This window comes from Solea senegalensis, linkage group LG11 (genome assembly GCF_019176455.1).
Source record: "Solea senegalensis isolate Sse05_10M linkage group LG11, IFAPA_SoseM_1, whole genome shotgun sequence".
Lineage (NCBI taxonomy): Eukaryota > Metazoa > Chordata > Actinopteri > Pleuronectiformes > Soleidae > Solea > Solea senegalensis.
The window spans coordinates 12,855,662-12,880,473 of record NC_058031.1 but is presented as its reverse complement, the minus strand read 5'-3'; the positions used below and the strand labels follow the sequence as shown (position 1 = coordinate 12,880,473).

At 39.3% G+C, this 24,812-nt stretch overlaps 3 protein-coding genes across 7 annotated transcripts in view; 2 read left to right on the top strand and 1 right to left on the bottom strand.

Moving 5' to 3' along the window:
* Window positions 1-24,812, bottom strand: part of samd11 (sterile alpha motif domain containing 11) — a 1,171,052-nt gene that overhangs the window by 327,377 nt on the left and 818,863 nt on the right. The gene's annotated exons all lie outside the window — the stretch shown is intronic.
* elapor1 (endosome-lysosome associated apoptosis and autophagy regulator 1) lies at window positions 486-13,141 on the top strand. The gene is made up of 22 exons (XM_044038048.1): window positions 486-629; window positions 2,184-2,304; window positions 2,420-2,600; window positions 3,441-3,588; window positions 3,695-3,775; window positions 3,893-3,998; window positions 4,458-4,607; window positions 4,811-4,899; window positions 5,055-5,232; window positions 6,620-6,748; window positions 7,470-7,560; window positions 7,649-7,754; window positions 7,848-7,985; window positions 8,609-8,872; window positions 9,488-9,664; window positions 9,747-9,897; window positions 10,399-10,492; window positions 10,638-10,739; window positions 10,932-11,058; window positions 11,853-12,031; window positions 12,138-12,303; window positions 12,391-13,141. The coding sequence occupies exons 1-22, from the start codon at window positions 540-542 to the stop codon at window positions 12,472-12,474; spliced, it is 2,952 nt and encodes a 983-aa protein (XP_043893983.1). The 5' UTR covers window positions 486-539; the 3' UTR covers window positions 12,475-13,141.
* On the top strand, window positions 13,506-24,233 carry mapk14a (mitogen-activated protein kinase 14a). Of its 2 annotated transcripts, none has more exons than XM_044038118.1 (12): window positions 13,506-13,907; window positions 16,259-16,388; window positions 16,511-16,569; window positions 18,724-18,835; window positions 18,975-19,004; window positions 19,197-19,244; window positions 19,334-19,448; window positions 19,926-19,997; window positions 21,117-21,196; window positions 22,313-22,391; window positions 22,799-22,972; window positions 23,063-24,233. In XM_044038118.1, the coding sequence occupies exons 1-12, from the start codon at window positions 13,789-13,791 to the stop codon at window positions 23,125-23,127; spliced, it is 1,083 nt and encodes a 360-aa protein (XP_043894053.1). In that variant the 5' UTR covers window positions 13,506-13,788; the 3' UTR covers window positions 23,128-24,233. The 2 variants fall into 2 exon arrangements, with proteins under 2 accessions (XP_043894053.1, XP_043894052.1); XM_044038117.1 differs by lacking the exon at window positions 21,117-21,196 and adding an exon at window positions 20,595-20,674.

Genomic DNA, 24,812 nt, shown 5'->3' with positions numbered 1-24,812 from the left:
GTTAGAACTGTAGGCCGATTAGCTACTCTCACATTAATATTAACATCAAGTCACTACATAATTTCATAATATTTGTCTCTTGTTGTATTGGCATTCAGATTGTTAGTTAGTTAAAAGTTAAAATCTGTAAAAATGAATCAGTATTTGATATCAATAATTAGGTCAGACGTACTGTATTTCCACAAGATGGCACCGTCACTAAAACTAAAAAAAACAACTCTAAAAACATCGTGACGAAAACCTGGCATTTTAAGGGTTAAATCTTTCATCAGCTAAATTAAAGTAGAATGTTCTAATGTATAATATTTTTCATAGCTTCCTATTAATTAAGCACATTTTCTGTGACTAATATTACACACATAGTGGTTTAACACTCTTGGGGGGGCTGTTTAAAATCACCACAGCCAATCACCTCCCAGTAAATGCTGAGTGTTGTCCCTCCTCCTCCCCCGGCAGTCATGGGGCGGACAAGATCAGCTGTGAGCACCTGAGAGCAGGTGAACCAGTGACTGTCACTTCATCTCTGACAGAAGGCGACGATGCAGCACCGAGGCCTGATTCACCTGAGCCACGTTTCACTGTGGCTGCTCTTCGCGCAAACCTCTGCGGACCTGCCGCTGTGCAAAGAGGTGAGCAGAATTATGTTGTTCATTTAAAACATGATGAAGAAACATGGGGAGTTTACAAAGGCGTTATTATCAGCATTCAACGTAAATACGTATGATATAAAGATGTGAGACTTTATCGTTAAAGTAGTTAATTCTGTGGAGTCTTGTATAATTATATTTAGATGCAACATTTCCAAGTGACAAAAAACCCTTTACAACAGCTTCACTCAATTATTGTTCATTTTAAAAAGAAGTAACAAAGAAAATGTTTTTCTTCTGATGTGACTCATTTTGAATTGACAACAGTGTGTTTTAACACTTGTAGTCAAACCTGTGTTTGGCTTCCTTCACGCTCTGTAAATGAACATGTTTACTTTGTAAGTGTTTGAGTTACATCAGCCGTTGGTTGCTGTTACACTTCTCACACACTCTTGTACCAGATCTTCCATATGCTCCATCGTCTGCTCCTCTGCTCGGCTCTGTGTTGACTTTGCATGGTTACAGTTCTGTTTGATAATATTCAAAGCATTTCTGTTCGTCCTCTCGCTGATATAGAAAATCGAAATGATCTCAGAATGTGCACCCGTCAGAGACCTTTTGTTTTGAGCTCATGGAGGTTTGATGCCTGGTAGCAGCTGCATTTTCCAGTGGAGTTTGTTTCCATGTCAGCCCATTGACCGTAAGGCCCAGCGGTCATGATGTCCTGTTGCCTTGGTTTCCTCATGTTTGTGTAAAGTAGGCGATTAGGCTCCAGCCCATCTCTAGTTTGATGCATTTTTACATTAGATGCTCCCAAACCCCCATGTTCATCTGATACCTGCTCAGTTAATGTAGCAGCTCTAATGGAAAACACTGAGCGGGGCCACTGCTGCTGCTGCTGCTGCTGTGGCTGTGTTTTTGTTAACTATTAATCCAGCCAGGCTGTGTGTGGGCTTGGATTAGCTCTGGGTGACCTTCCAAGCAACAGTGGGCTGGTCAGGGACCAAAATCTTAAAGATAACACTGGTGTTTCAGAAGGTGTCAGATCAACAAGATAAGCTTTCAGAGACTGTCGCCCACCAGACAACACCAGTATAGGTGGGGAAGTGTTTGTCACACACAAAAACACAAAGCACCAAATGCAAATTGGATGCATCACAATTTCTCCCCCATAGCCAAGTAAATAAGCCCTGAAGGTGAAGAGTTGCAGTGCGTCCTTGATGAACAAGATTAAAACAGTTGAGACGCCGCCTCGGTAAATATTGGCTTCTACATTTATTTGAGTAAGAGGCAGGACTGGTTTTGGAAAATGGATGTTGAGGTATAAAACTGTCTGATGACCTAATTTACTGTTTTAATTCTTGTTATGTGTACACGGGTTGGTCTTTTGGGGAGCTTCAACAGTCACTTAATCAATTAGGTGATTGATCAACTAAGATTTTATGGTTCCAAATCCGAGGACGAGATGCTTGTCTTTTTAACAAATGACAGTAAAGTGACAGCATGAAGTTAGAGATTACACAATGTTTGTAGCGTGCACACAGTGCTTTATGTATCAAGCTGTGTGAAACTCACATCTGTGTCATGTCTCTCCAGTCCGACTATCACTTTGAGTACACGGAGTGTGACGTACTTGGCTCACGATGGAGAGTGGCCGTTCCCAACAAAGCCAACGCGTGCACAGGTTTACCAGATCCAGTCAAAGGCACTCAGTGCAGTGAGTTTCTTACTTTCACAGAGACATTTTCTCCAAACCTTTAACTGTGTCTGTTTTTGTTGCCATCTCCATAAAGTCTCATTTCTCTCTTTGTGGCCCTTTCCCCCTTTCACAGCCTTCTCCTGTAGTGAAGGGGAGTTTCTTGATATGCAGTCACAGGAGTGCCAGAAGTGTGCTGCAGGCACTTACTCACTGGGCACGGGCGTGGCCTTTGATGTGTGGGACAGCCTACCAACAGGGTTTATCACATATGGAGTGTCATCAAACAATGAGGATAGCCACATCAACTGCTATAAGTAAATATTTTACTGTACCTCACATTTTTTTACCAGTGCGTAGAATTTAGTTGCATCCTATTGGTGGACTACATGGTAGAGGAGACTCTCCCCATGTAATATAAACAGCTTATCTAATGGAAACAAGCACACAACAAGTCAGGGGTGCAACCTCTAGTATCAGAAGAGCCATTTTTAAGCCTTCTCTCTCCACCAAGATATAATTAATGTGGAGGTACAAAAAACTATTTGACCCATAAAATAAAGATAACATCATGTATAAAGTTACAGTTTGTTGTATTTGTGAAGTTTAAGAACTACAAAAAAAGAAAACTGTTGACATTACATAGCTGTTGACAAAGGAAAACACACACACGAAAAGGCCCATTTTGAAATAAAACACAGGTCTATGCAGAGCTATTTGTGTTCAAAATTGTGGAAGAAGGGGTTTTAAATATCGCATTTGTCGTAGACAAAGGTTGTGACCCATATTTTTAGTTGACAAAATATTACACTTAACACTTTGATAAGGGAGCCACCACAGAGAAGCTGACATGTGCAGCTCTAGAGCCACAGATTGCAGGTTGCAGACCCCTGTTTTATGTGATAGTAAATAAATTAAAAACACAGTTACAAATGTTGTATTCAATCACACACTGGACCTTTTATACTCCTGCATGATAATGGCAGTCTGACTTTCTTGAAAATACTATTAGTTGCGCTAAATGTCCATGTTTGGGGAGAGGAGGCAGACTGGAATCATTTCAGAAAAACCACTGTGTTTCCTTTACTATGCATATGACAGTAAAGTCCTTGTATCACCCGACCTAAAACTATTCTTGCTGCTGATGTTTTTTCTAGCTCAACCTGGACACCGAAGGGTGACTATGTAGCCTCAAACACAGATGAGTGTAGTTCTGTGCTGTCCTACGCTGTGAGTCTGAAGAAACCTGGAATTGTGACCTACGAGTATTTCTACCCAGACACCAACATCTACTTTGAATTCTTTGTAAGTGTTTTAAAATGGCTGTCAAAATGGAGTTTTAGTGTGTACATATGGCTGTTTCCAGGGGGAATACTAAGCAACGTCTCCCTGTTTTTTCCTACTCCTGTAGATCCAGAATGACCAGTGTCAGTCTACAGAATCTGAAAGTCGGTGGATGAAGACCTCAGAGGACAAATGGAGCAAGTACCAGGTTAGTACAGGAGCGGTGTAACACCTACTGGCATCAACATCTCATATCTGCTTCTCTTTATCTATTCTGTTTCTCTTTTATTGAAAAAAAAACCAAAACAAATCTGTCCATGTGCAGGTTGAGCTGAAAAAGGGCAACAATGTGTTGTACTGGAGAACCACTGCCTACTCTGTACTGGGTGATGCTGTCAAACCAGTGCTGTTAAGAGACATCAGCATCTCAGGTAAATGAACACCTCTACAATGCTGGGTGCAGGATTTCTAAGCATTTGGTTACGTGTCAAGGTCCTTTTGTCCTGTTCCATCCATTCATCTTCTACCCCTTTATCCTCCACACGAGTGTTTGCTGATGCCAATCACAGCTGACATAGGGTGAAAGGCGGAGTACACCCTCGTCAGTCCATCACTGGGACACATATAGAGACAAACAACCACCCACTCTCACACTCACACCGTATGATACAGTCAAATTATAGTGTCCAATTTGCTTAATTCCCAAATCTGCATGTTTTCGGACTGTGGGAGGAAACTGGAGCACTCAGAGAAAACCACACACACGGGGAGAACTCCATGCAGAAGGGCCCTTGTTCCGACCAGGTCATGGACCTGGGTCTTATTGCTTTAAAGGCAAGATTCCTTTTGTCCTGTTAATAATTAAAAATCAATCCATGCTCTCCCTCCAGGTGTGGCCTACACATCTGAGTGTTTCCATTGTAAACCTGGCACCCACAGTGCAAAACCAGGATCTGCCCGCTGTGCCACCTGCCCTGCTAATACCTACTCCACTAAGGGGGCCACTGTTTGCCATCAGTGTGAACAAGACCAATATGCAGGTATTCATGTTTGCATGTCTAATGATCTGTGAATGGACGTGTCACTTACCACATTAACTTGGCATCGTTTTTGCGTCTAACATGTCTGGACTTGCACCTGCTGATGTATTCACATGTTGCCTCCCATATGAAACATCAAACACTGGATCTCGATGTTAGCTGTGTGTTTCCCCTTATCTCTTTCCACTGGGTTGTTTTTTCAGAGGCTGGGTCAGGGATCTGCAAACCCAGACCAGCGTGCACAAACAGTGATTACTTCTACACTCACACTCCTTGTGACTCTGAGGGAAAGGTAATTTGGACTGCATTTATGCACATTCATGGTGTCATTTCTCTTTCACAAGCGGTTTGGCTTTCTTTAAATACAACTTGGTGGATTGTGTGTGTCATAGGGCCGCTGGTGGCTTCTTCCCTTTATTCATGTCTCTGGCTGGTTGTGTGTTTTAGACGCAGCTTATGTACAAGTGGATTGAGCCAAAGATCTGCAATGAGACCACTGAAGGATCAGTGATGCTTCCTGCATCAGGGGAGAAGCAAACTTGTCCACCATGTAACCCGGGTTTCTTTGTCACCAACTCCTCCACGTGTGAGCCTTGCAGCAGCGGCCTCTACTCTAATGGAACAGGTGCACTATCAGTTCACTTCTTGTGTTTCACATTCATATGATTCATAACGACCTCATGGTTTCATTTTGCAGTGAAATGCACGTCTAAGAGTTTAATCACCACCAACCAACAATGAGCCAAGACTAGAAGGAAATTACAGAAATGACAGTAATCAGCAATTCCAAGAAAAAACAGTAGATTAAAACAAGTATATAAACGGGCATAAATATACATATTCACACTTATATCTATCTGAACATACTGGTATACATGTGTTTACTTATTTACATTCACATACATTCACTGACCTCTTTGTTAGGTGCACAGCACACCTAAAAAAAGTGAGTCAGGAGTGGCACTGGTGTGGTCTTCTTTAGCTGTAACTCATACCTTGTTAGAAACAGATTGAGGACCCAAAGTTCCCAGAGTAGGAACACATGGAAATCCGATCACAAAAAAAAACAGAGCAACAGACAGGACTGAAACATGAAACAAAACCAAATAAACCAACATATTTGTCTTAACAAGCAGTTGATTAGGTGTACCTAATAAAGTGGCTGGTGAGTGTAAGCTGTATATGTACAGTAATAGAGATGGGGAATCAGTATCGGTCCAGTACTGGTTAGAATCAGTGGACTGGATATCGGACAGTCAGATACAATCCGAACATCCATAATAAATCCTGTATAATAAAAATAATACAAATCAACAAAAGCATTTTAGCTGAGTCACATTTGGACTGTTTATTTCTTCTTTTTGGGAGAACAATATTTCTCACACAGATGGAGAATTGCGTCTTTGAAATAACTCAGCACAAATGTGTTGTTAACAGCTTCGTAGTTCATAAATGGTCTAAAATGACTGTATTGGTAAATATTGGTAGATATTCTAGTTTGTGATATCAGTATCGGACACAAATAAGTGGTGTCGTCCGATCCCTTGCACGTACACATCTTCACACAGTGTTAAGCTTGTTAATTTGAACAGCTTTGGCAGAACGGACAGAACTTGTGCCAAAACTAAACCTTTGATGGTTTTCAGAGGATCAGATAAAAGTCATGTGCAGTGTGATAGTGGTGATTCTGTTGTTGAGGTCTGTAAGGCTAATAATACTATAATAATAATAATAATAATAATAATAAGACGAATGATTTTGGAGGTGTCTGCTACTGTTTTGCTGGAGTGTGTTTGAGAAGCAATTTGAGAAGAGTAACTATGCTTTGGTACAGAAGCAACAAATATGACAATTAAATCAATCAGTCTGTTTTCAGTGGACCTCACTGTGCACGCTTTCCACAAACAAAACGAATAAATGATCAACTCTAGTCCCTGTTTCATCCACATGCACCCTGATTTACTAAATCCTGTGTGTTTACGCTGCCGTAATGACACATGATTTACTCGCAGCCTGTGATGAATGCCCTGTCGGCACGGAGCCAGTGCTTGGCCTCGAGTACAAATGGTGGAACACGATGCCGAGCAACATGAAGAGCTTCATCCTCAGACAGCGGTTCAGTGACTACGACCACAACACGGGTGAGAGAATATGACGCCGCAAAGCATCAGCAAGAGCAAACATCAGAGCAATAAACCACACACTCACCTCAGAACGTTGCGGAATAACAGTAATCATTTATGAAACATATTACATGGTACTGAACGCTGAACTTGCAGAATCAGAACTTTTTGTTTCTACTCGCTTGATGAACAGAAACAGGTAAATGGTTCTGTTTGTCGGTGTTATCTGCAATCCGAGGATTTCAAAATAAATGCTTTCAGATTCATCCGTGTCCTGCTTTGAGAGTCTCTATTCTTTTCATTGATTTTTGTTTAAGCATACTGTACCTCAGTGAACGCTGAGGTATGCTTTTTTACAAACATTTAATTTTCTACTTATTGTTATACATGTTATTTCCCACTGTCCCATTCAGTTTAGATACATGTCACACAGACCGACTGACTGACATTGAATGTGCACTGAATTTGGACATCATTCTATTTTGGTTTAGGAAGGGAAAAAAAAAAGTTAATGATATTGTTGAATCGCTTGCAGAATCACAATAAATCCGAGTGGCAATACAAATTGAATCTGCAGCAAAATATCAGGATACAATCAAATCATAACAGAGTCACATCAATCCATTTTTTTTAAAGTTTGTATTTTTAATCCATAGTCTCCTCATTTTCAGAATGCTCTACGTGAATATTGATGGTTGAACAGCATATGAATGGGTTACTATTTTTTTTGTAATCACAGCTTGGGAGGTGGCTGGAGATTATGTTTACACCACCCCTGGGGACGAGGACACGGATCTTCTTATGCTTACGCTCAGTGTCCCTGGATACAGGTGCAGTCACACACTTCTTTTGAAGAAATGACACATATAATGTATTCACCGTGTCATCGTGTTAAATTGTATGAAAATGTCTCCACAGGCTGCCTGAGTCACTGGCTAAAGACAGCGAACGGGGTGAACTGTCTCAAATCACGTTTGTCTTTGAAACTGTGTGTACAGCCGACTGCAGACTGTACTTCCAAGCCGTGAGTGACAGATAATTCATTTTGTCTTGTGCATGCTTCATGTCATGACACGCGTGTGAGTGTCATTACGAGATGAATGTCATTCATTTCTAGGGTAATAACCTGTGGAATAAAAACGTGGTGGAGCAGTGGAAAGGCAGCAACAGCAAACAGTCGTACACTTACCTGGTCCAGAGCAACAGCACTGTCAGCTTCAGGTGGTCATTTCAACGGACAGAGACTTTTCTCACGGTGAGAAACAACAGCACAGCCCAAATATGACTAACAGCAGTTTCACTTGTCAAGAGAAAAAAAAACCTGATACAACACAGGAAATAAAGTTAAAACAAAACCCCTGATCAGCACAGACTGATCGAGATGTCAGCATCCACAAGTGCAAGATTATCTTGTTACAATAAGATTTCTCAAATCTTTGAGTCTTAGTTGTATTTGCTTTGTCATTGACTTTTATATGTAGTACAAGTAAAGTTTGACTATAAAATATTGCTTTTAACTCCAGAGGGCAGTCTGGAGCTGTGTGTCTGTTGTGGAAAAATCTAAATGACCTTTGCACTACGTGAGCACTGCATATATGCAAAACTGACTGTGGTGGAGGAAGTACTTTACATTGATTTACTTAAATGTGAAAGTGAAAAGGTATTAGCAACAAAAATGTTTTAAGAAGCAGTAGTAAGTGAAAGTATTTTCCTTTTTTCCCCTTTTTCATTGAAATACAAAGAGGTGAATGTATATAGTTGTATACGCTCTTATTTCAAAATAATATAATGAACAAATTATAAATAAATAATGACTTAAATGACATAAATAATGAATACAACAATGTATAATATGATATTTAAAAAAAACTCCCGCAGGAGAGGAAATACAGTGGTGACATTGCAAAGATCTACTCCATCCACCTCACCAATGTGATCGGAGGTGTAGCCTCGCAGTGCCGCCACTGTGCTCTGAGCACCGACAACACCGACTCTGCCTGCGTTCCCTGTCCACCGGGACACTACATGGTCAACGGCACGGGACAGTGTATGAGATGCTCGCAAAACTCCTACATCAGGGCGGAGCAGCCGGTCGGAGAGGCTGCGTGTATTCAGTGTGGCCCAAACACCGAGAGAAACGAGGTAAGGAGAAACAAAAAAAACAAAACATACTCACATACCACATAATTGCATAAGAAATACAAGGTTGTCATGTTAGGACACTAGAAGCGTTTCAAAACATTAAACATTATATACTGTGTTTTTTTATATATTTAACCCTAGCCTTAAACCGGTTTTACCTTCATTGAAAACTATCATACAATTATTTTAAAATATTTAGTTTAGTATTTGCTTTCTTTGCATGTGCTTTGAAATCATCCCTGAGTGAGAAAGTATGTACAGAAAGAAATCATACAATTTTACACACCGTCATGATGATTGAAACTAAAGTGGCTCAGTCATCATTATTGAATCTATGAGTGGGTCAATTAAATATATATGATGATTGTTCTTCTTTTGATAAAACTTTTAATTGCACCTCCAATAGAATCATATACTTGTGCAGATGTGTATTAGGCCTACTCAACGACTACTTCTACAATATAGAAGAAATTACTGAAATTACAAGTCAAATAATGTTTTTGGTCATAATTACACATTAAACATGGGGCATTATTTGGTCAGTGGACAAAAGGACAGGTGCTTGAGCACCACCTGGAGTATTTCCATGTCTAATGTCCTGACTTCCCCCTCCAGGCTTATTCAGCTTGTCTCAGCGACTGTACGCTGGGCGTGCAGATGAGAGGACAGCCACTGCTGCACTATGACTTCTCTCCTCTGGCAAACGTCACCGGCTTCAACAGCGGCTCCCGTTTCACCAACAAAGGCCTAAAATATTTCCAGCACTTTAATGTGACTCTGTGTGGGAAAGAGGTGAGAATTTACTTTACCTGTGCTATAATTCCTGCAAAATGTTATTTCGACATTATGTAAGCCTGCCGTGTTTCTCTCACAGGGTCGTTTGCCAGCTACCTGCGTGGAAAATGTAACAGATAGTGCGACGATGGTCAAAGGTTACGTCTGCCAATCCACCATTGTGCCCTCTGAAATCAGGAGTCAGAGTGTGGTGTCCTCCCAGCCTTTCGTCATCGGAGACTCGCTCATCGGTATGCACTGAACTGCAGAGAATCAGAGACGATATTTGTCATATTTTGTGTATTTGTAAGGACAGTTCACAGTCTTCAGGTTTGAAATGTGAAGCCCAGGAAGCAGGAAGGTAGCAGTTAGCCACCAGGAGGCAATCTGCTGAGACTGCTCCTGGCACTGTTGGTGGGCAGGGTCAGGATTTTCCTCTTGTTTGTTTCTCATCATTAGTGTGTGCTTAATGTGTGCGTAGTTTGTGTTTAGTGGCAAGTAGCAGATGTGAACTAAGAACATGGTAAACACTATAATTCAACCAATTCAACCGTGTTCTTTTGGTTTTTAGTCTCTTGTGTGTTTTTACCTTCTCTGTCGTCTGATAAAAGTAATTCAGCTGAAACAATTCCTTAAAAAATGCTCATTAATCACCATCTTTGTACGGTGAATAGAGGAAGAGTTGATTTGTTGACTCGAGTGCATGTCATTAATCAGACAACAAAAATCTGTTGCATGTTGTCATTGTGTAGGTGTGACCACTGACACAGCGCTGAGTGGCATTTCTTCCCCACAGTGGTTGTTTCCATCCGAGTCCAGCCTGCCTGATGTCATATTCTATTACAAGTAAATAGCATCACATTTATTCATTTTTTTCCCCCACACACTGTGATAAACCTTGTTTTAAGCAATGTGCAGAGAATCAAAAAGAGTATAAACATATGTCATGGTGCAAAATAAGTCAAGATCTCTGTGTTTATGATGTTTCCAGGTCCAGTAAGGTGACTCAGGCCTGTAAACAAGGCAGGTCAGCCACCATCAGACTGAGGTGTGAGCCCACAGTGACTGCTAAAGACCACATCACACTGCCAAGGTATCCTCAACCATAACCACGCTCAGCTCCTCCCCTGACAATACGCATTCCAGACAACATTCAGTTTGACAAACAGCCATATTTGACGCTAACACATGTATGTCGTCACATATTGAACTCTGCGGAGCTGAACAAAGCTTCTGCCACGGAAGGTTTGTGCACATATATCTCATCCCTTGTTTTCCTCCACAGTAACTGCTCAGAGGGGACGTGTGATGGTTGTGTTTTCCACTTGCTGTGGCAGAGTCAGCATGCTTGTCCACTTTGCACCAAAAACCACTACAGAGAAATTGTCAGCGCTTGTCTCCAGGGAATACAGGTAATATCCTACTGACAACAAAAACCCATTTCACCTCCCCAGCAAATCCAACACGGATCAAATTGAAGCCGGTGATGTGTGGAAATAAATACTTAAAGGTCCCGTGTGTAATATTTTGGAGGGTTAGCAGGAATTTAATTTACTACCTATTTGTAGTGATGGGAATTGCGGGATATCCTTACAATACGATTCGCGATACATGGTCCACGACGATATCTGTCTAACTGAAGAAACCAATCTGTGAAAAGTCCAAAGTGCAGGATTTCTCTATTTATTCACAGCATAGAGAACAAAATGCACAAAGTCTAAGTATTGAACATAGATGGAGCATCTCTTAACGTAGCTTTCTCCACCATTAGCCTGCTGTAAACTCCCTCTTCTTCCACCAGTTTCCCTTATTCATTTGAGCAGCATCACTTTTGAGGAGACATGAGGTAGCAACGCCCGGCGAGTGAAACTGGCAAAGACTGTTTACTTTAGAGCTCCTTAATCTTGTAATTGAAATATCGATATTTGCCCTGGTGTAATGATTATCGAGGAAGGACGACGATAGTTTGACCCACCCCTACCTATTTGTATGTTTGAATAAGTGTACAATGACATTAAAATAGTCCATGTTTTGTAGCCTTAAAGAGAGTTTAAATAAAAATCTCGCCGTTAGATGTCACTAATTCTTACACACTAGACCTTTGAAAATGCTGAATACACCAGTTATATCAGACAATATTATAGAGACAACTTTACATGTTATCAAAGTCAGGTCAGGGAGTTCAACCTTTTATATTGTGTTTCAGAAAACCACATATGTGTGGCAGCAGCCGTTGCAGTGTTTTGGAGGAGAATCTTTACCAGCACAAAAAGTCAATGCCTGTGTGAGTCTGGATTTCTGGCTCAAGTTTGGTGTGACTACAGGAATCATCGCCGCTCTGCTACTCATCAGTGTGAGCTGTTATTTCTGGAAGAAGACACGCAAGTGAGACCACTGAGCTTTGCATTTCCTTTGGCGTTGTTGAAGCATTTAATGTGTCATTTCTAAATTAGAAATATAGTAAATATATTAATATAGCATTTACCTGCAGGTTGCAGTATAAATACTCCAAGCTGGTGATGACCTCTGGGGGTAAAGAATGTGAGCTGCCCACTGCAGACAGCTGTGCAATCATGGAGGGAGAGGACGCAGAGGACGACCTCATGGACCTCACCAAGAAATCCTTTTTCACCAAAATGAAATCGTTTTCACGAGAGGTGAGTTACCACTCCGTTCGCATGCATATGCACACACACACGCACATAATAAGGCTGCTTTTCATGCTATGATCCATGTGTTTTCAGAGATCATCGGATGGATTTGACTCCGTTCCCCTGAAGTCATCTTCACGCTTCCAAAGAGAAGACTCAGACTCGGATGATTCTTAAATCAGAGAATAAGCACATCTTTCTACTTAAATGCCGAGATGGTTTGACATTAATGGAGCTCCAAATTATGTTTTTATGGAGTTCTCCCGTACAAAACAGAAATGGGCTGTGAATGCATTTATTTATTACAAAAGATACAGGCTTATTGTGCATGTATGTAAAGATTTGGCAGTTTTATTTAGTATTATTTGTTATATGGTAGGTTTCCAAACTTAATACTGAAATAAGAAAGTCTCCATATTGGGGATATTCTGTCTTTTAAAAACCTATGGCATATTTCAAAATAATAATCTAAGATCCTGACTGTGGATTTTACACACAACTGTAACTTTTTTTTCTCTTAGTCGTTCTTTGTCTTTATTTTTTATTAGAATGACCATATACCAGTCTTAAGTTGTCAATTTTATTTACTATGTCTTTTGTTAACATTTTCTACTGCATCTAAATTAAGGATATCATTTTTTTTCCCCACCTTGAAGTAAAAAAAAGAATTCTCTACTAACAAATGTGCATCTCTAGGAATAAGGATTGTCCTGTAATGCTGCCTTCAGGTGCTCCTTTTGAACTCACAGAGCAGAGCACAGAAACATCGTATCACTAAACCTCTGTGTAATTCTTTTATGCCACATTTTTATGCCACATGTTTTAAAATGATTCTTTATCAAAATGTGTCCTTTGTGGTCTTTCATAATATATACATACATATATGGTAAAAATGTTTTATTCTTATTATTGTTGTTATTACTTTTACTTTTTTTTAACCCATTACCCATTACTGGATATCCTTGACACACTTAAAGTCTTGTAAAGTAGAAAACACTGGCAAAATGCGAGTATTCACAATTATACATACGTATAGTATACAAGCATTTAGTCGCAGCGCTCCACTGAGATTTTTATGATTTTAAAAACAGTATTTTGACTGTTTTGTTGAGGAGGTAGAGGACTGTTATTTTTGTCCCGTATCACCAATAAACAGCACATCCCTCCTGTCGGCCAGGCTCGTGTTATCTCGCGAGACTTTGCGATGCGTTGCGAGCATAGATTGCAAGCAGGGTGCAATATCGGAGGTTCCCGAGAGCGAACAGCGGAGAGAGAAGCGAAACTGTGCAAAAAACGTGCACGCAGCAGTCTTTAGCGCGGAGGTAGCCCCATTGCGTTCGAAACGTATTCAAGTTTTGTAAAGGCGATTTACATTTGACTTCGCGCACATTCCCTTTACTTGGGGAAAGTTAAACTCGGGCTCGGGGGATAGGAGCCGCCGCCTTGAGGCGCAGAAAGTGCAGTCGGTGGTCGGCAGTTGGTTCTGCAGGAATGTCGCAGAAAGAGAGACCCGTGTTCTATCGACAGGAGGTCAACAAGACGATATGGGAAGTGCCGGAGCGCTACCAGAACCTGTCCCCGGTGGGATCTGGCGCCTACGGATCCGTGTGGTAAATTACTTTTCCTCTTAAGTTTGTGCGTGGGCTGTAGCCTGGCGTCCAACTTCACTCCCATTCATTAATACGAGGCCTGTGCTGCAGATGCTAAAGTGAGCTTAGCTCGCCCTGATTGTTTGGCTAGTAAGGTGGAGCCTCGACGGCTCTCAGCGAGAAAAGTTGTTTTCTGTCGCCTATTATGCTCCCGTAAAACACCGTCACTAGCCTCTTCAACGTCACACCCGTTCACTTTAACAAACTTTTTTACTTGCAACAATATTCGAATGTTAGAAATGTAAGAGCGGTTATCTGATGAGTGGGCATTTTACAGTCACATATAGTCTGACTCATCAGCCTGTATTTCTACTCACTTACTCACCATAGCCGCACGTAGAGGTTATAACAATAGCATCTAATCTATATTTGCATTCTAATCTGTTCAAATACTGTATGTTTTTAAATCACATAATCTGAATATCCTTATATGCAAGCAATATTATTACTTTGCAGTTTACAGATACTGCATATGTACTGTAATACTTATGTCGATTTGTAATAATTACCTTGTGTATATAAAATATTGTTTATGTTCTTTCATTGGTAAGTATTAACTAATTAACAAAAACAATTACCACCAATAAAACCGGCCACCAACAGGTGGTGTAACCTGTCATCGTGCTGTGATGAGGATAATGGATATAGTTGAGTTTGGGAAACAAATATTAAAAATATGTATGTTCAGTCCGATATAATTTAAACTAAATGTCTTTATCTAATGCAGGCAATATGTATTAAATATAATAAATAGTATTAAGTAGTACATTTGATTGGTTGAATATATTGATTGATAAAAAAACCAATTGCATAGTCTTGTTACTTTAAAGCTTCAGGTGTGAGGCTGTTTAATATAGGTTTAAACGCGTAATATAAATCAAATGGTTTAAGGTGAAGCAGCAGCCAATAGTAATGTTATTAATAGTGTCATGGACACTTCGACACACCAGAGGAACTGTGGATTGACTCAGCAACTTACTGATTAGTAGATCAACTGTACTTCCTGAGACGCAGCTTCCCGTTTCTTATGAGTAGACCAATGTTGAGATATTGCTCACTTCTTGAGTTATTTAAATTCATTTTAAAGATGTGCACCTGTGATTGAATAATGTATAGATAGATTGATACAGTAGTTTATGATGGACATAATTTGGCACACTAGTCATTTGTGACTGTTTTTCTGACATTTGTCGACTAAAATGTTAAACCTATTAGTAATAAAATTAAGCAGTACTTAAAATAACACTTCTAATTGTGCATGACAGGACTATAAACCTACCACTAAGTACTGATAGGCACAAGTGTTACCATTTTCAGTGGAGAGAGGGTGCACGCCACTGACTTGTGGCGTGGATTTAGTGGGCAGATGTTTGTTTTGCAAACTGAAGCAGACAGCTGTGCTGTTGCTGTGTTGCTGGGCAATAGGATAATCTGTTGCTGGACAGATTAATGGCTGCTCACCAGTGTGATTTTTTTTAAAATAGTTTACTGACTTAGATATTGACATGATGGACCCTGTCCTTGTCTACTTAATCTCTGTCCAGTTACTTCATACTGGAGCAGCTTTCTTAGACCATGCTGAGATGGGGCTTGTCCAGTATATCAATGATCATAGTGTAAAAGTAGTAATAATAATAATGATAATAGTAATAGTAATAGTAGTAATAGTAGTTATTTTATTTCAGAATCAGAAATGAATAAACAACATTATGATGAGGGATTGATTGCATTTTATTTTAAAAGTGTTCCACATTTGGTTACTGATGGCAACAAATGACAATTTCTAAGATCAGTGGGGTCAATGGTGATTATCATCACTGACATGTGTACAGGAGGTAGTAGGGACTGAACTGTTAACGTGATAAATGGATCACCTTAATATTCATATTAAATTATAAAAATCAAACTAGTGTTTTTTTGTGTGCAGCTACGTTGGCTTTGTGAAAATACTGGTTGAAGATAATTTTTAAAATTTTAATATTGATATAGCCCAGTTGGAGACAACAAGCCTTCATTACAGGGCTTAGAGATGACATTATCTACTGATGCCGTTTTTTTTCCTTAGCCATCAGCAGCTTTTACTGCACCTAATTTGGTTTTGAAAGCACACTCAGCCCATCTTGTGCCATGTGAAAATGTTTTTCTCATCTGCCTAAAATGACCAGCTTGCTTTTCTTAAGTTCTTTTCTACTTTTATGTTCTCAGTGCTGACTTTGTGCTCTGTAAAGTAGCACATGGTGACACAAATTGTGTGAAATATTACATATGAATTTAAAATGTTAAACTAAGATCTTTGACCACTTTCTTGACAGTTCTGCGTATGATATGAAGAGTGTTTTAAAGGTGGCTGTGAAGAAGCTCTCTCGGCCATTTCAGTCCATCATCCACGCCAAGAGAACATACAGAGAGTTGCGGCTGCTCAAGCACATGAAACATGAAAATGTAAGTCAATGGCATAAAATAAAGTTTGTGTTTGGTTATGTAGTATCTCTATATCTGTAATCTAATGATTTAGGTTCTACCCAATGTTCTTCACCTGATGGTGGTTTTCATATTTTTTGCAGGTGATTGGACTGCTAGATGTCTTTTCCCCAGCTACTTCTCTAAAGGAATTCACTGATGTGTAAGTTGTCTAAAATAGCAACTTTAATGCCAATTTTCCCTCTCCATGCGCTTTGGCTAGGGGCACAGTATCACCTCAGCAACAATTATTCTTGATTCAAGTATAGCCTTTAGTTTCTCACAATCCTAGCTGTGTCTGGGAAACATCTGGAGGCAGTCCAGCAGGCCAAAACACACTGGACCACTTTTCAGACCGTCTGCTCTATTAGTTATTCACTCTTGCTGCTACGAAAGTTTTTTTCCTATGTCTGTTTCTGTTTCTCTGGCTTTGTGACACATTGTAGCTGCTTTGCTGCTGGTAAACAGGTAGTTCTAACTTGTTGATGTTGAAAGTTGTCAGAAATGGGAAGTGAACAGCTGAACAGTGACTAATTCCTCAGACATGCATGCTTCCTCCCCTTGTTGTATGTAGAATGGATTTTTCCTCTTCTCAAAAAAAATCTAGTTGTAATTGATTTCCGTTGACACCGACATAAGAATGTGTCTCTGCTGAAAACTTGAAGCAAGATTTGATTTCCTGCATTTTTCATTACATATTTTCTAGTTTCCAAGTATGGGAAATAAACCCTCCACAATAAAATCATTTAACCATTTTAGAGCAGTTGGTGGTGCTGCATCCACAGATCTGTTTCATACTTCATATCTCAAGCCCTGACCAACAACTTTGGCAGCTTGTTTATTATACCTAACTTGCATGTCATTATTGTGGGAGGAAACCACCTAAATCCTCAGAAAATATGTGGACTTTGTGGATCAGAACTCAGGAACCTGGAAGCTTGAGGCTTAAAGTAGGGCTGAAATATTTGATTTCTTTCCGACAGAATAATTACCAGAGATGGTGGATTCAGGAGTAATGGGGGAAAAAGGAGTTACTTGCTGTTTGTGGCATTAATACAGACTTTAAATTCCATGTAGAACCTTTCTTTCTGATTTTAGCAATGGTTGCTCAAGGTATGACATCAGCTTCTGCTTTTTAGCTGGAGCTGATTGAAAAAAGGTTTCCCCCCCTCTACTTGGTCATGTCTCTGAAAATCCTGTATCTTGTGCAGTGCATCTGTAATGAGCATTAGTAAAATAACACATCTGACTGAAAATATGTGCTACAACCTTCCCACACACTTAACACAGCAGTGACTCGGTCTTGAAATTGAGAGTTGTCCTCAAAAGATGCCTCACCCATCTCCATGATTAGCATAGTATTATGGTGGACTGAAATCAATACAAGATTGCACATGTAAATGGAAATAATCTTTATTGCCTTGGAAATGTTTTATAGTACTTTAACCTTTTGCATGCTGAAGTTTACCTCAGTGTGTATATGTTGACAGGAATTCGTACATTATTACTGCATGAATGTGGAAGCAGTCAGTGGATTACAATATTACAACATGGGTGTGGAAGCAGAAATTCAAACGGTGAAACCTCACTTTATCTGCTTATCTACCGGAACATTTGAAATTGTTCTGTGTACGATGTAATATCCAGGAAAAATCTCGGGTATGCAGGTGCTGTAAGTGTGGTTCCCCATTGCTCTAAAAATACAAACTGAGTCACAACACTGCAGTGAGGCTCCTCACCACTCCAGTTTCTATAGGAGAGAGGAAAACAGAGGTCACTATTTATATCCCCCTTTTTTCCAAGGTGGGTGAACTTTGGAAAGTGTCTGTGAGAGCTGCTGAGAACAAGTTCATGCATAACCAGGTGCTATTTTAAAACCTTGCTCTCTCTGTGCCTTGTGAGAATAGAGGAGTATTTATGACATGGATATTTGGTGAGCAGCAGACCAGCAAAGCTGCACATGGCTAGTGTGTTGGCTGCAGAACTGCCACAGTAGCATCTTGCTTCTGCTCACTTCCATAAGTTTGAACATTTTAAAATGCTCTGGGATACGACTTGAATTATGCAGTAATGTAGGCCCATTAATGCTGTTTATCTGGGTGTGTTGATAAATTACCTTCCCTTTGTTGGAGGTCTCTAAACTGGATTTAATCTCACGTAGCCATATGGAAAATTATCTTTATCCTGCAAACAGCTTTGGAAAAATGTGCTGCAAGTGCAAGTATATGGATTTAAATCCAGCTGGCTTTTTTGTTATTTGCCCTCTGATATTTGTGTCTTTGTCTTATTTGTGATGACCATATTTTCTCATTGGCAGGTATCTTGTGACTCACCTAATGGGGGCAGATCTCAACAACATAGTAAAATGTCAGAAGCTCACAGATGACCATGTGCAGTTCCTCATATACCAAATCCTCCGAGGGTTAAAGGTAAGTTTTGCATTTTAGTTTTTTCATGCTTCATTCCATATATTACCACATTTTTTTTACTGGTTAATCTATACATCTGTGTTATGTACATGAAGTGATGATGTAATTTGATGCACATGTACTCCTCTTACCTCTCCAGTATATCCACTCGGCAGACATCATTCATAGGGTAAGAGCAATTTTTTTGATTTTATTTATTTTGTTGTTTTGTTTTTAATGCCACGTTCTCCCCTGTTAGGTAGAACCTTAATTCCCCCCTACCCCTTATCACATTTCACTTCTGCAAACACTTGTGTTTTTTGGAAATATTTTGCTTATTAACTAAACTGGAGTTTAAGTTGGAACAAATTTCTTCCTTCAGGATTTGAAACCTAGTAACCTGGCAGTGAATGAAGACTGTGAGCTGAAGGTCAGTGAACTGCTGCTCTAAATTAAGAAAATGCTTAATTCTGAAAATCCACACAAATATTTTACAAATATCTGTTTTTGATTGTTTAGATTTTGGACTTTGGTTTGGCACGGCACACCGACGATGAGATGACCGGTTACGTGGCTACCCGTTGGTATCGAGCACCAGAGATCATGTTAAATTGGATGCATTATAACATGACAGGTACAGCATTACTGGTACTGGGTCTGTGTACCGTACCTATATATTATTTAACAGTTTAAGAACTTATAATTATACATATCAACAGATATTCATTTGACAAGTTAATTTGCTATTTGAATCAACAGCTAAGAAATAAAGAGGACAGGACAGTTTACTACTGAAAAGGAAACTTGACTACTCCCCTGTGGTCAAACATTTTTAGTATTTCTGTGCCTCATTTTCTTTTCGTTTATCTGCTGACACATGCCATGACTTTAAGTGTTCACAAATGACACTGTAATTATTGTATTTTGGCTATAAGAAATGTATATGCGATTTTGATAAAATTCCAATTAATTGTTCTGCCCTAAATTCAGCTAATGGTTTCTCATTTAACAGTAATAGACATATGAAGAATTTTGAAGAAAGATTTGCTTGTTAAATTTGCTCTTTTGTGTGAGCAAATCCTAATATGTGTGGTTCTTTTCTGTGTTTCAGTGGATATTTGGTCAGTGGGGTGTATAATGGCAGAACTCCTCACTGGACGAACTCTGTTTCCTGGCACTGACCGTATCCTTCTCATTTACAGTGTGCATTTAACATTGACTTTGTTAGTGTTAATACTGATTTATGTTTTTGATAAACCAGCACAGTAGTAGAAGCTGATTTGCAATTCTTCTTTTTTTTGTGTCCACTGATGAAAACTTGCTTTTCTTTTCCAACGTGATGCTGCCTGAGGTGCCATTCTATTAAAAGTACAACACACACAGTACTTCCCTCTGGCTAGACACATACTCTCCACTGCAATGTTTCTACTGGCGTGCTTCAACTCCTCCTACATTGTCAGTGTGCATTTTTGGCTCGGGTCCATGTTCTGTCTACATTACTGCGTCTGGGGCCTAACAATCTGCTGTGTCTCTGCTTACAGTTGTCTTTATCTCTTTCTCTCTCTGCCAGTATTGTTTCAGACTAACGGCTGCGCTTGTAAGTTCTGTAGGTACTATTGGACTCCCATTGGTCCACTCCCTCTTCTCTTTCCTAGTGACCTGCTTTCACAGGTTCAAAATGACTAACATGAAAACATTGTTTTAAAGTGATACAAGATTCACAAGCTCAGATTATTTCCCTCCGTCTAGCATCTGGTCTTCCTTTACCGTGTGCTTGTAGACATTGATCAGTTGAAGCTAATCATGCAGGTCGTCGGAACCCCAGGGCCCGAGCTCTTGATGAAAATATCTTCAGATTCTGTGAGTTTTACAAAATGATGCAAGGTTTTTCTCTCGCCAGATTGCAACCTGCCACTCTCCTCTACAACTATGTAATTTACTGTAGATGCTTTCTAATTGACCGCATGTTTTCCATCCTTCAGCTTTGTGGATTTGAGACTTGCTTTCTGCCTCTTAATCTGAGTGAACAAAATAATACCTGCTGTAAGATTATTGTGACACAGGTGATTGAGCACCGACTTCCACTGACTGCCTGCAATTCAAAATCATTGTGTGGTTTCTTTCTTTCCTCCAAATCTGATAATCCTTCTAACCTTTTTTGTCCCAATTTGCTTAAAAGCTGTTTGCTTGTCAACATAACATTGTCGTGCATTTAGAGTTGAGGCCCACATTGTTGTGTTGAGAGGCAGCTTCTAACCAGCTCTGCTCTGTCGCTATACTCCCCTTGACACAAGCTTCATAGATATAAACCAGCTTCAGCAGATAATGCGTCTGACAGGAACACCCCCAGCATCTCTAATAAGCAGGATGCCGAGCCACGAGGTGAGCAGGATCTACTGTTGCCCTTGTCAGACCAGGCAGGAGATCTAAGCTGAAGAACAGTCAGACCCGCTGTATCACAATCTCCCTATTTTTTTTCAGAGCAACAAAAAACCCATTTCCTCAGTGTCCTAGTTGTTATTGACTACGACTACTTTTGTCAAGTGGGGGTATAGGATTCTCAGTTTTCCAGTGTATTATCTGACATGCTTGTTGCATGTGATTGTAAAGGTTGTCACCACCGGCTCTAAACCTATGTGGTGAATGCATTTTTTTGCTTGTCATTTCACACAGGTTGTTTTTAAAAATGTCTTCTCTGAGTTAAACAGCCACGCCACGGAATGTGAAATGGCCAGATTTATAGTTTCTGTTCATGTTGTTGTTGTTGTTGCACAGTTCTCGAAACTTTCAGCCTGGTTTTGGATAATTCACATATTGTTCCACATAATAGAATAATTATCAGTCTGCAAACTAAATCTCTCTTTTCTACTACTGCTATTCTAACAATACAGAGCCACATGCAAATCAGTGACGTATTCCTTTAAGTCTTTCTTTAGAGGATGAGGACCGCAGTGTTTTACTGTCGAAAGTACTTAGGCCTTATTTTATTTCCACAAAATTAGAATTTTTTAAGAAAAATTAAAAACATGGTTTAAAGTGTATATTGATAACCTTTGCAGCTTAAATACGAGTTTAAACCAGGCATCTTAAGCAGAAAGCAAAGTAATTTCACACTTGCAGCTTTTGTTTCCTACTATACCAGGACCTATTGTTGCTAAGCAACACATCAATGCTATTGATTATTATTATTATTTTTTTTTTACAATCAACTGCAGCAGTTTGAGTTTTTGACTTCCTGAATCTCACCACTATCTAAATATACTATCATGTATAGAGACATAAATGTGGGTCAAAAGAATTCTACAGAAGTGTTTGAGCTTAAACATATATTCTCATTGTGTAACATTATAACCACATTGATTACGGGATATAGTGCAGTTGGAGCTTAAGGCAGAAATATAAAGAAATGTCGGGATAATAAAATGCGCAGTGCTGAATGTGGGAAGCATGTTGCTGCTGGTTGAAGCTGACATTTGATTTACTGTTGTTTTTTCCCAGGCCAGGAACTACATCAGCTCCTTGCCACAAATGCCCAAGAGGCACTTTGCTGATGTGTTCATTGGTGCCAACCCACAAGGTAATAAGAGGGAAAAATATTAGTTTGGATCATTATTGGTCACAATCTGTTGTGGTATTGTATTTATTTTGAAATTCTCGTCATCCTCTTTATTAAAACATTAACAAAGAGCTTGGCAATAATTCAAATGTAATCTCTTAAAAACAGTGATTTATGTTTAAATATTTAAAAAACACAGTTTACTGGTCTCTTTAACCTGCACTGAAGTCTATTAATGATGTGATGTCCATGTGGTTAATTCTGGTTGATACTGACTGATTTGAAATCAGTTATTATCAAGATAAGCATTTTAGCCATATTGTTCAGCCCTGCATTAGCCACAACTCCACACAACCGATCACTTGGATGTGAAGGAATCACAGACACTGTTTTAAGATTCTGTTCTTTTGACTTGTTTATTTTTTTAGCTGTGGATCTTTTAGAGAAAATGTTGGTTTTGGACACGGACAAGCGAATAACAGCAGCCGAGGCTTTGGCTCACCCCTACTTCGCTCAGTACCACGATCCAGACGACGAGCCTGAAGCCGAGCCTTACGACCAGAGCTTTGAGAGTCGCGAGCTGGAGATAGAAGAATGGAAAAGTATGTCAAAATACACTAAAAAAAATACTAAAATGTGTAAAAGAAAAATAATACACATGTTAAATTCATATATTTTCTCATGTCTTGTAGGATTAACCTATGAGGAGTTGTGTAGTTTTGAGCCACCTGTCTTTGACGAGGATGACATGGAGTGACGAGATGAGCTACCAGCAACAGCAGCATCCAACAAATTTGTAACAAACGCAAACGTGCATTAGTGTTAAAGTCTCAGACATTTGCATATTAGTTGTATTAATCTTTATCAATCAGGAAAACCTTTTCCACATTTTGACCTTAGGAAAGAAATACCAGCACAGGAAGCAAGAGCTTGACGTTTTATGAACCACTAATGTTCTGATGCTGGGGAAATGTCACTTTTTGCCAATAGTGAAAAATTTATATATTGTGAAATTGAGACTTTGATGACTCATCACTGTGACTCTGCGATGCTGAAACACCTGGACCTATAGCTGTGCTATTTTGTGTTTTTAATTTTCTATTTAGTAAGTTATGAATAAGCTTTTCTATCTATCATTCAATCAAAAAAGGAATATGCTAATATGCTGGTCTGCCACTCACCCTGCCACGTTTTCACATATAGCACTGGGTCACATGTACTTGTAACATGATTTTTGATTCAGCTATCACCACGATTTAGTCTGTATTTAAAGAGATTACATTGAAGGGTTTCCTCTCTGATGGTAGATTTTACAGTTTTTAAGTTTTTAGAATGTGCTTGTTCTGTGTTATCATCGACCTTTAGTACTCACCAACTGAGTTTCAAACATTTTGATGTTCATAATTTAAATGCCCTCTGAGACATTTTGGCAACAACAATCTGAGCCTCCGCTGTCAAAGAATAGTGCTTTTCAATGTGGCACCTAAATAGGAAAAATAAATATTTATGGGTACATGCTCTGGTCAAAAATATGTAAATATCTGTCATAATTTTTTAATTTCTGACATATTGTGGTTCTGTTCTGAAGCAAGAACTTTTAGCATGTACAGTGCATCAGTCAAATACTTTGTGTGTGTCTGCGAGATTGTGTTGTTGGTTTACAGGAGTTTTAAAGTGTCATGCTGAAACATTAAATAGAAATACTGCTTAAGTGTGTAAAAGAGGGATTATACATGTATTTATACTTTGTGGAGGTGGTATTTATAAACAATCAAAAGTTCCCTAAATCTATTTTCAGTCCTGCAGATTTAACTACCATCTTCAGTCATTTGTTAAACAAAATAAAGACTTATTTTTAAGAGACTCCTTTTGTGTTCATGGCCTCTACAAGATAATTTACCCACATTTCAAGTGTAGTTCTCATCAGACGGGACTCTGACTTGCAAATGAATTTTTCATCCATCCATCTATCTACTCGGCACTGTGTCAGTCTCAGCTGACATAGGGCGATAGGCGAGGTACATCCTGGACAGATTGCCAGTCCATCATAGGACCACATATAGAGACAAACAACCGTCCACTCATATTCACACCTGTGGTCAATATACAGGAATATGGATAGGTGAAAAATAAATGTGTATTAATGTGTGTTTATACATGTAAACTTAGGCATGTGTGTAATTGCAAGGTGTGGCTATTGAGCTGTGAATAGTCCTTTACATGTGTATGCTAATGATCTAATATGTATAATATTTTATTATATGTTTGCTGTGAATAGTTTTCTACATTTGTGATATGTTAGTTAATTAGTTTAGTCTATTTCAAACAAAGATTCACAAGCAGACAATGATGATTCACATGCATTAGCTTCTTCTCAGGTTAATAATATATAATGTAGATAATTATTTATATGTTAACTGTGTATAGTCTTCAATAGTTCTA